Source organism: Equus asinus, chromosome 12 (genome assembly GCF_041296235.1).
Source record: "Equus asinus isolate D_3611 breed Donkey chromosome 12, EquAss-T2T_v2, whole genome shotgun sequence".
NCBI lineage: Eukaryota > Metazoa > Chordata > Mammalia > Perissodactyla > Equidae > Equus > Equus asinus.
Window position 1 is genome coordinate 20,317,101 of NC_091801.1, and position 15,400 is coordinate 20,332,500.

General features: G+C 38.6%; 1 protein-coding gene across 2 annotated transcripts in view; it reads left to right on the forward strand.

The window, feature by feature from the left end:
• The window catches only part of CYP7B1 (cytochrome P450 family 7 subfamily B member 1), a 174,779-nt gene that overhangs the window by 152,817 nt on the left and 6,562 nt on the right, over positions 1-15,400 (forward strand). Inside the window, exon 5 of one of the 2 annotated variants that reach the window (XR_011493176.1) lies at positions 9,542-9,965. Coding sequence is in view for 1 of the 2 variants with exons in the window: in XM_014845890.3 (XP_014701376.1) it covers positions 9,790-9,965 (176 nt within the window). In the remaining variant the exon portion in view is untranslated. The remainder of the gene's footprint in view (positions 1-9,541; positions 9,966-15,400) is intronic. The other variant, XM_014845890.3, reaches the window with a different exon arrangement.

The window sequence follows — 15,400 nt, forward strand, 5'->3', positions numbered from 1 at the left end:
AAGAAAGTATTTCAGAAAGGCAACTTGTGTGCAAAATGTATTTATTCTTCCCTAAGATGGTGTCTATATTTTCAGGCAGAGAATCGGATATTTTATACAGCGTGGAGTGTATGATTCTCAAAAATGTAGTAAAATTTTTTTCCGCTGGAAGTTCCTGATTTAAACACACTCAGAAAAAAACGGGGGGAAGAAAAAAGAAGAAAGAGAAGGGAGGGAGGGTAAAGAAGCAACAACTACAAATTACTCCATGCGAAATGTCTATATTTTATAAAATATTCACTGACTCATGAACTATGCATGGTCACTATTTTAAATATGTTTGAGGTCAGGAGTGACTAAGTTGTTTTTCTATTTCTACATAGGCCTGTATGTGACATGAGCTTTTGATGACAGCAGATTGCATTCTCCTTTACTAGTTTTGATAAGACCACTATCATTATGTGAATGAATTTTAATTCCCAAAGTTAAATTCCATATCAATGATGCTCTTTCTGTATTTCATCCTGTGATATCCTTTATTATACAATATTCCAGGTTCTTTTAGACAAATATAGGAGTAAGTCTTTATATGTCTCTGTTGCTTCACTCCTTTGACAAAGTAGACAAGTATTTTAGCCCATGTTGGCCTCCATTTTTTATCTTTTAAATATGTTCCAGGTCTTTTGATGGGAACTTCTGGGAGCAAAGACCCTACTGGTCTTGATCAGTGTTGACCACCAGCTGTCGTTAAGAAGAATAGCCCAAGTGTTCTAGAGACCGTTGCCACTGGTTAGGTTAAGACCCATCAGAGGCAATGGAAGGAAGCTTGCCTTGTACTGGCAGCTGGCTAGCTTGTTCAGTCAGTTAGGAAAAATATATCACTTGGTAGTTTGCTGTTTTTAGCATACATTTTCAAAGTAATTTTATGTTCGCTTGGGGAAAGAAAATACTCCCAACATTATTACAATACAAAGATTATTTTATTTTTCTTTTCAGAATTATTAGGGAACAAATGCCCAAAAGTTACTGAAAGTGCTGGGTGGTTGCCTTCACATAGATACACAGTGTTTTCTGTGTACCTTATGATTTCTATGAAGATCAAGATTTCATTTCCCATATATTCAAGTCATTTCAATTGCATTTTATGAATCAGATGATATTTACAAGGAAGTAAACCAATTAACTTCAAGGGATATATTTTTGTATTCTGTACACAGTTATTACTCTTAAAAATTTAGTTGAAATTCATCAACTCTCTTTTTACTCTCAACTTCTCATTATTGAAAGAAAAAGTCATCTTAAAACTGTGGTATTAAAGCAGAAAAGTTTAAATTTATTTGATCAGAAGAAATGGCAAGTTCCAGAACCATGATGCGAGTCCATTTAACTACATAGCTAGAGCTAAGAATTTCATCCTGGGAGCCCTCATGAATTTACAGCCTACCTCTCATCAACAAATGAACAACAACAACTGATACCAGTGAGTGTAGATAAAGGCAGTGCCTTCAGCAGTCTAGAAGGTGGACCTCTGTTCATCACGACCTCGGTTACCAGCAGAGGCCACTGTTGTTCGTTACGAGAACTTAAGCTGCTAGAAAACAGTGTGCATTTTTTCTTTCGCGAGATAGTTTTGTGCAGATTGAAGCAAATTTTTATGTGAACCAGTTACACAACAGGTAACTTCTGCATCTAGTCATAGCTCAATCATGAGTATTTCTCTCTATCGAAAGAGTATGAACTATATGCACAAAGGCGAGATTTACAGAATGAAGCGCTGTACCGCACGGTCTGAGAGGTGTGCTTCCCCTTGTCATCTCCTTAAGGAAAGAGTTTTATGTATTCTAAGTACAATTTCTTTTTTAAAAAGAAGATATCTTGAATTTTTATTGTAAGAAAAAGGATCACAAGGATGAAATGAATGCTGCATTTTTTTTTTAACCAGGAAGGAGAATTTTGATAGTATAGCAAAGGGAAAGACTTTTTTTCTTAAGAGATTTTGCATGTCAGCCTACGTTGATTATAAAGCAAGGTTGAAAAGGGACGTTAGAATGCCATAGAAACGAGAGTCTTATTCCTGACCAAAAATGATTTCTGTTGTTTAGAGTGATCATAAAGACAGAGCTCAGTGGGTCATAGGCCTATCGTGATGCGAATCATTGTGCATATATTATTGACATGTGTAGCTCCGTCCTGTAGGCCTCTCGTGTATCAAATTTCCTCTGACATAAATAAACACTTAATGTCAGCAGAAGTTAAAATGTGTAACATAGATTGGGCTTTTAAATATCAAGCCTGTTTGAGTAATTCAAAGCAATTGTCTGTTGTAAGAGGTGGTGATAGATTTATGCTCTTTTCCAATGCTCTTGAGAATCTTTCTTTAAAACTGTTCTACCTTTTTCTTTTAGATAAAGAAAAACATACCTTTATATTTTTATATATTTATGTAACTTATTATAAGGATTCTACTTATCATGACCTCACTAAAATTTTATATCTATTAGTGCAGATCTCTCTACAATTAAATTTAAAATAATTTAGTAAATACAGTGAGGTTCAGATAACTGTTACTTGGGGCCTAAATCTCAATAGGAAGAGTTGTTGATAGAACAGAAGTTTAAGAATACTGGGAGAAAACTTAGAATTTTTCAGTTTTCCCAGAAAGAAAAACTTGGAGTAGAGGTAGGATTTCGAACTACAGGTTTCTAATATAGGAGAAAAAAAAGGAAAAAAGATGATTCTTAGAGAAGATAAGAAAAAAGATAATGCAAGGAGAGGAAGCTCTCAAAGTTGAAATTTTGATAAATGGATGGAAAGTAATCTCACTGAGTACCACTTCCTACCTCAAGGTTTCCCTGAATAATCCATGTAAATAACTTAAAAAGTATGGATTCAATAAATGTTATTTGTTGTTGTCACCAAAAAGATATTTAACCTCAATGCCATCCCTATGATGTTTATATTGTTTTCTTCATTTTCAATTATTTGTGAACCAAGCTGGTATCAAACTCCAGTCTACCTTACCCCACAGGAGTTGCTCTCTGTGTATCACACGTGCGTGAAAAGAGCAAATGTACTCTAAGTAAGAAGAAGGTAAGGCAAGTGGATTATAACTCCTGAACTGCTCAAGTGAATTGCAGGCACCTGATTCTGTTCAATTACCTGGCCTGAAAATGAGGAAAGTTGCTAATATGGCCTAAGTGTGGGGTAATGGAATAAAAGGAGATGCTATAAAACCAGAGCTCGGCAAAATTTGTAATACTTTTTTAAAAGGAGGAGATGCTATCTTATAATAACTCTAGAATTATGAGCTTGTGGTGATTCTCTAGCAAAATTCTGTAAGATTTCTAAGCCCACTGTTTGGGAGTAATTATAGGATGGGGAAAGAAACAGAAATGGATGATCAGTTTGAAAAAATATAGAATCTTTAATAACAATTAATAATGATTATTAGGTGTAGTTCATGTTAAATACATTAATGATTTCAGTATTTCAAAGCAATTTTATGGACTTCCATTGTGTCATGTGATCTTCACCAAGATACTGGCGACTGGGGTAGCTATGATTTTGTCATTTCTTTTACAGACAAGAAAATACTCAGGGTGCTAAATAACTTGCCTGAAGTCATGGAGGTAAAGGAGAGAGGCAGGACTTTAATTTGGGTTTTCTGGTCACACCCGAACTTTCTCCCTCATACCTGTCTGATACAAGAATCCTTGGAGGACTTTTTCATTGTCCCAACTGACCAGGGAGAGGACTCCTTTGTATCTCAATTCATCAAAGCCCGCTATGATATGCACACGGATGAGACCAGACAGTGTGGCCTAGAGGATGATGGGGTTAACTGTATTTTTAATTTCAGGATGAAGCGTTATAAGTGACAATATTAATAATTATTCTTTTACTATGTGGCAGACACTGTGCTACCTGCTTTACGTATGTTATTTAATCCTCAAGTATCATCATCTTCATTTAGTTATTGGGTAACAAGCTTAGAAAGATTAGTTAACCAACGTATATCATACAACTAGGTAGTGGCAGCGCCAGAAATTGATGCCGGGTCTGTCTAACTTCAACGCTAACCCATAAACACTGTCACCTCAGGGCAAAATACTCTAGAAACAGACCGGTGACCTTGACCACTGTTTTTTGCAAGGATCTGTATCACTAATTCTTAAATGCAGTTGGGTTTGAGGGTGAGGATGAGACTAGAGGTTTACATTAGATGTGTGTGGGTGTTTCTTAAAAGTAAACTTTTCATGTTGGAATAGTTTTTGATTTACAGAAAAGTTACAAAGATAATAGAGTTCCCAGATACCACCCCACACACACAGTTTCCCTTGTTGTCAACATCTTAGTGTGGTATATTTGTCACAGTTGTGGGTGTTATTTTGAAAAAGCTCATTCACTATTATAAAATAATTGTGTATTTGAAAAATTCAAAGTGTACATCATTTAGACAACAATAGTAAAGTTTAACAAAATCCTCTGTTCCAATGGGGATGTACAGGAGGTATAAATTCTACTTCATGTCAGAAACTTCTAACTGGAGGAGGGGGTAGAGGCATTTTCCACAAGGGGGTACACAGGAAATCAGGTAGCGAGCTTTTTATACGAAATATAAGGAAACATTGATTAGAAGTGAAAAATATGGATTTGGATGTTTATCAAATTTTCAGCTCGGCACAAAGCTAAGAGGGTAAGATAATATAATGAATGCTGCAAATGGGAGGTGAAAGGATCAAAAGGGAAATTTAATGAGAATGCAAATTATTGTACTTTGGGCTAGAAGTCAACTGTATAAGAACAGGATAAGGAAATGTGAGGCTTAGCAGAAAAGGGTTTCAAGCAGTGGCTCGCCACATTGATTGCCCATGGGAATCATCTGGGTAGCTTTAAAAACTATTCACACCTGGTCCCAGCCCCAGAGGTTCCGATTTCATTGGTCTAGGGTGGAGGCTGATGGCTTTAAAAGCTCCCCAGGTGATTCTAATGTGCAGCCAAGGGTCAAACTACTAATTTAAAGGTTTTAGTTAATACAATGCTTCCGACTCCATTGGTCCGGGGTGGAGTATTTAAGTTTTTAAACCGTCTCAGGTGATTCTAATGGGCAGCCAGAGCTGATAACGACTGGGATATGAGGAAGCTTAAAATAAGTCAATGGTGATATGATTTCAAAAATCTGTTGTTCATCTGCTTCCTGCAAAACATTGGTAGAAGTATAGTATCCAAGACAGAGAAGGTAATTCCTCTCTACTTTGCCAACTGCAATAGCACACCGAGTTCTGCCTCATTTGAAAAGGCACATTGACTAATTGAATTCATCCAGGGTGTCAAAAGACTGAAGGCCACATCATCTCTGACATACAATTTTAAAATGACATGGTAGTTGTCTTTGAATATTTTTAAAGGGCTGTTATGTCGAAGAAGGATTAGAATCCTTTTTGCCTTTGTGTTTTCCAGAGGGTAGAAATTAGACGGAGAAAGCTCAATATGAAAAATAACTTTTTAGTAAAATGGGCCCTCTGAATGCCATCATTGTAGTCATCTAATCAGAAATTGTACAGTGTCTTCACTAGGGTCTTGGGGAGCATTCCTGCTTATAGGTACCTTCCAACTTTGAACTACCTACATTGCAGTGTCCATGAAGGCCAGATCCATATGCCGTGTTCTCTTTTTCCACCAGCAGCATTGGCCTAGTGGCCTGAGCCAAGTAGGACCTTAATAAACATTTATTGAATGTTGAATTTGCATATCTATGTTTGATCAGTAAACCAAAGGCCATGTCTGCAATGCAGACTGAAAGTAGGCATTTGTACCAATTCAGATCTATTTTTAACTTTACTTAAAATATACAACTGTTGAGCCAAAAATTACTTTGCTTCAAATTATCTGATTATTTAAGTTTCTCACTTACCTTTTCACTTATTTTGAAGGCAGTTATGTAAAATCGCACACCCACATCTGGAGCCTCATTCCATTTCCTCATACCTTCTAGAAAGTACTACCTCCAGATCCCCTTGTCCCCCTTTCTCATCCACCTTCTTTTTAAGATCACCCTAGTGTTCAGCCCCAGGAGACTGCAGCAGGGCCAGGCTGTTCATTTCACTCCAGCCATCCCTGCTATCCACTGATCACCATGACTAATCAGATGGTATGACAGTCTGCACCAATCATTAAGATGACCCAAATTAACAGCCTGGCCATGTCACAGTGTATTCATTCCACATATACAGACATGGCCTAAGTGTGAGGCAGAAACTTGGATGTGCTTATTTGTGTTTGCATTGTAACATGCATTATTGATTGTCATAAACTGCTTCAGTGCTTTAAATCTGCAAATGAGAATCATCTGTCAATTATTACAGCCAGAATTGAGATCTGAGAGCAAAAGCGAAAGTGTATATGTCTTTTTCTACCAGTATTTCCTTTCATTTGCCATTTCCCTTCACAGTTACATTGTAAGGCATCTTGGCTCAACTCACTCCCCAGCTTTTTGCTTTAGACAGGATACTTAATCAGAGTATTTTTATCTCGTGAAAAGAGAAACAAATCTTCCCTAGCCAGGTGAAGAAGGTAGTGCAAGCTCTGAATTGTAAGTTGATTGTGGGAAATCCGTAATTCAGTTTCCTAGTGTACACTGGTTGGTGAAGCTCAGTTCTTAATAAAACACAGGCAGCCTTATCTTAATCACAATTGCAATTGTTGGCACCTTGCGGTGTGTGGTGTAAATTACCCCCCAAATATTTGCATTCTCGATGGCCATTTTTCTACAATGTATTTAATAAGTAGAAGGCCCTATTACCTGCTAAATGTGAGTATAAATTAACAATCCATTATGCACAATAAGTTTTATAAAACATTTACAGATAGAGATCATGTTTAATTAAAATTAACTTGCATATGAAAGCCAAGTGCACTAATGATCACAATGACCTTTTATTACCTGCGGTCCCTTGTTTTGGCTGGAATGATTGACAGCTTGCTGTTTGGCTACCATGTTGAATTTCAGCTGACAAGACTTTTCATTTTAACTCAATTTGCCCGCCTATCACAAGCTGGTGGCAGGCCAGACCCAAGTCACCCAGCTTTGCCTCAGCAGCTTGCTCTAGTTCTCATTAGTACGCATTTATTCAGTGGAAATTGGAAGACAAATGCTTGAAGGCATGTGAACTAAGTATAGCAAATTAGGTTTAAAGACTGAATATTTATAAGTATATGGAAAGTTTTTTTTTTTTTTTTAATTCTAGAGCGAATTGAGAACTGAGTGCTAGCTTTGGTATAAAAGAAATGAAGATAGAAGGGGGGGAAGGAAGATTCTAAGAATAACAATACTATAAGCTTTTTCTTTCCGTTTTGGAAATATGTAAAATCTCTCTGACAACACCTTATCAAATACCAACCTGGCCTCTCCTTCGTGGAGTGCTCGCACAATGAAGTTTAGCACCTCGTGTGTGAGAAGGGGGAAAAAATGAGGGTCGTGTTCATTTGTTGCTTGGTTATCCCTTGGTATGTTTTAAATTGCCTTGTTTGTTCGGCACTAGCACAGAAACAGATGTTGCTCTACCGTGCAGGATAATTTAGTGTACCTCCTGGTGCAGCATGGAAGTCCTCCCAGGGCCCAGCTGGCCTGTCAGTGGCACTGGCTGGTGTCTGCTCAACTATGACAACTACAAGTAGAGGCTGCAATTTTTTTATTGTGCAGTTGTCATTCTTCTCAACGTATAGCTCTGCCTGCATTCTTACTGGGGCTGGTGGAAAAAGCTGCTGGCTTTTGTGTCTGTAGGTTGTAACACAGAGCCACGGAAGCTCCACTCTCCATTGTTGATAATAATGCAACTCATTACTTTTGTCATCTAATGATTATCGGCATGATCGCTCAGAGGAAGAGCCAACCTCGTCTTGCACACATAACTGGTACTGGAAGGTAAAACAGATTTGTCATTTACGATCTGACCGCTAAGCCACACTTTGTGCTCCATTATTGTGATTAACTTCTGCATAAGATATGCTTGCCCAATTGTCATTTGTGATACTGCAGTGGGCGCAAGCTGCCATGCTTCCCGGGAGCACGTCAGCCAATCGGATGTGACCATGTTATTCGAACTGCTAAGTGCCTGCCCTGTCACAGCAGCCACCCCACAATTATTTTGCTTTTGTATTTCTTCTTCCCACACCCCTACTGGACTTGTTGGGTGAACAGCACTGCTACATATGTCAGCTACCATTTCACACCACAAGCTAAAATGATGCTGTGCTGTTGTTGATCCAACAGAGCCAGCAGCAGTACATGGAAAGCCGACCCTCGCTTTTCACCATAGAAATGTTGGTCGCTGGTATCCTGCCAGCTGAAATCCGTCGTGTCAGGTGCCTTGTGGCTATCTGCAGTAGAGTCCATGTTCCAAAACCAAAGTTCTTTTCTGGCCTCATCACCAACAAACCGATTTGACTCTGCCTGATTATAATAACGAAGGCAGTCCAAAAGAATATGCACAGCCTCACTGTACGTCACATTGAATCACCACACTGGCCACACAGAGCTGACCGCAGCCTCATTTCTTTAGACAAATGCGTGCTTAGGGAAAAACCTCCTGGGAGAAGGCACCCAAAGCTGCTTGATATCCCTATGCAAGCTGTGCGTAGGTTTAAATTTTAGTGCAATCACATTTGTTTTTATTTTTTGGCTGATGTAAGCGCTCACTGACCAGTCCGCCTCTATAATCTAATAATTGGGTACTCTGTGTTTTAGAGCTTTGCTGAACACTAAGAAACTGGGCTGTGTGTATGTATGTATGTGTGTGCGATTCTAAATTGCAAGCCATAAACACAACCATTTGTTACCATGTGAAGAGGGAAAAACACTCCATTTGGAGCTCTTTTTCACATTGCTGATTAGAAAGAATCAAGCTTTATATTCTAGGACCCATTCACGCTGGTGAAAACATAGTCAGTTTTGATTATGAAGGCAGAGATGCAGACCTAGACAGGAGCTACATGCTGATATGCATGCTATCAGAATGATTTATGCAAATTATGCATATTATTCCCAAAGGAATTCCTCCTCAAACTGCCAGGATAAATTGCCGGAAATTAGCCATAAAATCTGTCGTGCTAGGAGCAAAAGGTGAAGGCCACTGGGAAAGCAAGGACATTCAGCTTCTGGAATCTTCCAGATTATGATGGTGGCCATTATTTTCCCTGGGTGCTGAGGCAAATATGATTTTCTTCTGAATCCTACAAAAGTATTTTCCCTTTGAAATTTTTCCAGCAAATGCTGACTCACATTTTATTTACAGCTAGCATAAAAGAAATTAAGTGTTAAGCTGTCTCAGAAAGCACTACTACAATTACTTTACTATTAACTGCGTAAGTGGTTATTAAATGCCTAAGCCTGGCTTTAAAGACGTCACTGCTGCCAAGCTTGGTGAAATAACCCATCAGCGGTGTATTTTAACTGGGGTACTGTTTTAGTGTCTGATGTATATACCCACAGTACAGTATTCCTCTCTTGCAAACCATTCTTTCCTACAAAAATCCTAATTAATGACTTTCTGCCCAATTGCAGTACTGTTGCCTCCTGTCTATGAAATGCTCCGAAGCTGTCTTGGGGCCGGGCCACAGCTGTCTCACGCACCTCCTCCTCTGTCTGGCCATCTAAAGCCACCATTGGCTCCCTCTTGGTGTTCAATGGATCTGATGAGGAAAGAGTTTCCTTTTCAATCAAAGCTATTGGTAATGAGCTTTATGGCAAATCGAGAGCACTTTCAGGAGAAGTCATATTTTAATAAGCTGTTGCTTGCATCTTTCCTTCAGAAAGCACGATTCTTGAGGTTTTACGACTATGCTCATTTTCTGTCATCATGCGTTTTGTTGAAGAAGATTTGACTCTACCTTCAGAGACTGGGGACTACTGTCTGCGAAAGGGAGATTCAATAGCCATCTTTCCTGCAGCTTTACACCATGACCCTGAAATATATGAAGCTCCAGAGGTAAATAAACATCAAGCCGGTAATTGCTACTTCTTAGATACTGCAAGCAAATTCCTCTTCCTCATGATCTATTTCTATCTCTTCCTTTTGCCGCTTTGTTCCAGAAGGGATTTGAGACAGCTTGATAACTTCTGTTCTTCCTTCCAATGGGATAATTTTCCTGTTTACTGAAGAGTTTACTAAGGATCTCTCTGTCAAAGGTTTTGTGATCTATAAATAGAAATAAAGTGATGAAACTAAATGCTAGTTTCTTCGAATGAAATGGACAGTGTATGTTGGCCGCCATTACCTTTAGGCCAAAATTGTGTTTTGCTTGGCAGAGAATTATTGAAAACCATAGAGGGCTAGCTATTGACAGGTGGCTTAGAAAATAAACAATGATGACTCTTTTACTAAGTGTTTCCAGAGTGGGGTTGACTGTCCCAAAGTCAAATACCGTCATTGCAGTAGTTCATCCCATATTTTCACCTCTTACTGAAGGTGTATGCCCCTTTTCGATCAATTAGGATGGCGTTATGAACTTGAGATTGTAAAGCTGCTGCTGACGGGTGAAGCTCGGAGGGTAATTGTGTCATCTCCTTGTATTTTTTTCTGAAGCTGGAGTTAATGAATATCAAAGACTGGAAATTAATCCACCCTGGCTCATCCCTTAATACCACTTAAGAGGTTCACCACCTGCATGCAAATTGAATGCAGCCATATTCTGCCTGTGCTTCTCGTGAAGTAATGTTGTTGCTGCAGTGGTCTTTGTGTATAAAATGGCATTTTTCAAAGGGAAACTTCCGCACTCTTTTTGAGCAGTTCATAGCTGAACCACTTTCAAACCCAGTTTCTAAGTTAGATGTTTTGCAGCCAGGCTAGATTAAAATATTAATGAATTTGGGAAATTAATAAGAAGAGGACAGACATCAAATACAGTGAGATAATTTGCATTTATTTCATCAGCAAAGGCAAATTTTTTTAAGTGAGGGGAGAATGTACATATAATTCCTATGTGTTTCAGAAGAAGAGGCATATACGAATGATGCTAGCAAATTGGAAGTAAAGTATTCGTGAGTGAATAAATAGTCTGCAAACAACAAGCTTTCTCTCCACATCTGTAAATATCAAAAATTCTGCACATAAGTATATATTCCATAAATAAGGCAAATAAGTAACTATTTGAAAAATAGTTAGAAGTTTTAAAAGCATTTCATTTCTATCTACAGTTTTTGATTTATTTGACTTCTAGTGATTATTTTCATTATGTGATTATTCCACTAGTCATTAAGTGTACTATTCATGTCACAATAGTAAAATCAACGTTAAAGTTATCAACAAATAATCAATGTTTACTAAATGACCACTGTTTTTATGATAGTGTTCTTTGGACTCCTCCTATTCTCCACCCCCTGCCCCTGCCCCCATGATGGAAAAACCATGAGTTAGACTTTTAGGAATTTAAAAATCAAGGTTAAACATTGAAGGTGTGCTGATTTTATGTTTTTTCTGTGGAATACTAAATAGCAGTGCCCAAACTTTACATAATAAATCAACCAATCTTAGTAGTAATCAGAAGGGTTTGCCTCATACTAAATCTGTGGAAGAACAAAATTGCAATATTGTGAATACTAACTTAGCATCATTAGGGTAAGTGTAACTTGAGTTGATGAGCACTCTCTATTATTTAGTAGACTTAACATTAGCCACTTATGCCTGACTAATGTTAAAATTAACCAGCTAATTTTTGCCATGGTATTGTCTTCTTGAAATTAGTTGTGGAATGCTGATAATTATTGGCACAGAAAAAATGATATAGTTCAGAACCATTTTTATATGATTTGGCAAGGTCTTATGTAATCATTCATTCTATAAACATTTACTGAGCATTTACCATTATCAGGCATAAAGATTAATTCCTTTTGTTGTTAATAACTTAGGATGGCGATAAGTAGATGCTATAGATGCTCATATAACAGATGTCCATCCGAAAACAACCATGCACTGACAGTAATGAAGAGAAGAAATTCTGGAAAATTCTGTCCTTGGCCATTTGTCACTGAGAGCACTGGTCCACAAGCTCATCAGAGGCTCATATTTCTCACTGCCTGTCTTTTGTACCCTACAGATCTTGAATCAGAAAACCAGGCCTTAAACATAGAAAACAGACAATAGCTATTCGGCCAAAAACATGAGGAAGATTAACTCTTCTGTAGATAGAAGACTAACTATGTGAGTATAGTTATTCTTGGAGGACATAGAGACTGAAGAGGCTTAGGAGAACATAGGTTCGCTCCACCCAATGAGGCGTGGTTTCAGGATGTTCAAGCCCAAGAGACTCTAGAATATTATATTCCAAAAACAGGCCATGGTCTTCCTTCACATATCTCTCTATTTCTGAATGTCCCTCCTTACTTATCCACCCAACAGGCTCCAGGTTACTGCACAAGAATCACTCTTAATCACCTCGTCTTTGACAATGTCCCAGATTCCCACTTCATTCCTCAGAGAATTTGCCACTTCCCACTCTGCCTGTGTGTACCTTTGTTATGGTGCATACCACATGGTATTTTGCAATTACTCGTTTACATGTCTGTGCTCTTATGTGCTGTAAGCTCCACAAGGGAAAAGACCCTGTCATTGCCTTCTGTGCATTCTCTGTGCCTAGCACACGGGAGCATGTCCAGAGAAGGTGAATAAATAAGGGGATGCAGGGATGGGTGAATGTGCTGAAAGGGAAAATTCACTTCAGTTAAAATTTGAAATCACCACAGATATTGCACATTAAAATATGTTCTGGGCCTAACTAGATCAGATAGGTGAAGTGTTTTGTGTGTAAATACAGCAATACTATCAGGAGTGGTAAGAACTAAGGCGAAAGGAGAGTCCAGGAGGCATCTAAATGAGACCCTTTGGCTACTTGTGAACTAACCCTCAGTTCTTACATGCATGGAGACCTGAGGTAGCCAAGTCATTTTTATTTAAAAAAAAAATCTCAAGAACAGATTTCTGGATGAAGCTTAGAATTTTTAAATGTTTGGAAAAAACTAAGTTTAAAACACGACGTGGATTAGACACAAAAAGTGTTCAGGGACCTAATTGGGCCCATAAGCTCCCACGATGTAGCCTCCATGTTAAGAATTCTTCTGAACACTGGTTGCTTAGCCCACTGTAATGTTAGCCATGCAGGAGGCTCTTGAGTATGGGGGAAAACAAGTTGGCACATGAAATTTAAAACAATGAGGGAGAGCAAAGGAAACGCCCCTTCCCAACTCTTCCTTCCTCTCTCTTGATCAGTCTAAATGCTATCCAAGAAAGCCTAGGTAATCTGTGAATTAACTAGAGATTTTTAAGATTTTCTGAAGGCTTTCTCAAATATATGTCTATGGTCAGCCAGAATTCAAGCAACTGGCTCTCAAATAATCAGTAAATGGTGATTTCTTTTCTGCCAAAGTGCAGTATCCAGAACTGGAGCTTTGGGGAAGACCAAATCTATTGGTTGGTTTTTCTATGGCCAGAGATGCTAAGCTGTGCAGGGAGAGGGGAGGATACTGTTGGGTCACAGGGAAGAAACAGAAAACATTTAAGATGGTAACACATTGTCATAACCGCAGAGCCTCCTAAAGTAAGGAAACAGTGAAACAACAAAGCAATTACAAAGCCATTCGAGTACCCCCAAAAGCTCTGAAATTGAAAGGCTTTATTTGACCTCATGCAAGTCTACCTGATCTACTTCTCAGAGGCATAGGGATTATAAAGTGATAAATAAATTTGAAAGCCCTTGAAAAAATTCTAAATGACTATAAAAATTGTTGTCTCAACTGTTCTTAAATATACGAATCATAAAAAGTGAGGAAATACTCTAAATGAATTTTTGTCTGTATCTCAAACTGGAATGGAGATTGTGCCATCGGTATATTTCAAGGATACGAAAGTATACTGAGCATCTACTGCTCAAAAAGCACTTTGATAGGCATAATGAGGGACACAGAAATAAAAAAGGCCCTGCCCATCCTTAAAAGCATCTCGTTTAGGGCCTTGGCCTTACCACATGACAGTGTTCTCATAGCCAGGTGCTTCGTGTTGAGAGAGCTTCTGCCATACCAGTAGATTGGCACTTCATACCTATTATGTTGGAACCAGCACTGTGCTGGTAAACCAGCACTCTGAAAAGGTCTGATTGTGTCAGGTTTTGTGGTGTAAATAATCCCACCTTGGCTGATTCCCTGTTACCAAGATGAAGACCCTGACGGTGGCGTTGGGAAGAGATGTGCACACTTTCTGTAGCTGGTACAAACTGGCTACAGCACACCGCTGATTGGAACCCATGTCGTGGAGATAAAAAGGAACTTCTGTACTCTGTCATCATCTTGCTCCCAGGAGGACTGACTGTAAACTGGGGGCAACAGGGCAGCCCCTTAGTCATCCATTCAAAACATGGACAGTTTTTATTTCTAGAAAGTCATATCTTTTGTCTAATCTAGATTCCTGTACCCAAAAATGATGAATTGAGTGAATACAAGACCTAATCATATTGTATGTCACCTACTCAGCAGGGCCCTGTTTTATGCCTTTTTAACTTCAATGGTCTGCATATAGGAAGTGCTAAAAAAAAAATCTGTTGAACTGAACTAAATATAATATTTGGAGGACACAAATTAGGATGTTATATAATGTTCCTCAGTCTCTTATATCAAAAATTCTTTTCTATCCAAAAAATTGTCTCATCTATCCAATTTGCTTTCTAGTGCTAACTACCACAGCATTTTCTATTTATAAACACTGAATATTCATCTACTCTTCATTCTCTACATCTTCGTTTACTTATTCAATACCTATGTTTCCTTCAAAAGCTTAAAGATAGGGGCCAGCCCAGTGGTTAGTGGTTAAGTTCGCACACACCACTTTGGCAGCCTGGGGTTTGCAGGTCCAGATCCCAGGCGTGGACCTGAGCACCACTGATGAAGCCATGCTGTGGCAGCATCCCACATGCAAAATAGAGAAAGATTGGCTTGAATGTTAGCTCAGGGACAATCTTCCTCCAAGTTAAAAGTGGAAGATTGGCAACAGATGTTACCTCAGGGCCAGTCTTCCTCAACAAAAAAAAAAAAAACCTTGAAGATTGCTTTTAAAATATACTTTATTGTCATGTATTTATTCAATAATTCAACAAACATATATGGAACCTCTGCTATATGCATAGCCCTGTGTTGGGGGCTTTGAAAATACAGAGATAAGTAAGAGTGTGACAACTCCAGTCTCCTGGGACTTGTTGGCTGTACCCTCTCCACTGGGTTTGCTCCATCTTCAGCCTGGTGGTAGGATGGCTGCAGCAGTGGCAGGTATCATATTCACATATGAATACGTCCAGATGAGGAAGAGTAAGGAACCATTTCTTTTTGTTTTTCTTTCTTCACAAGACTGCAACTTCTTCCAGATGTCCCCACAGACTTTTC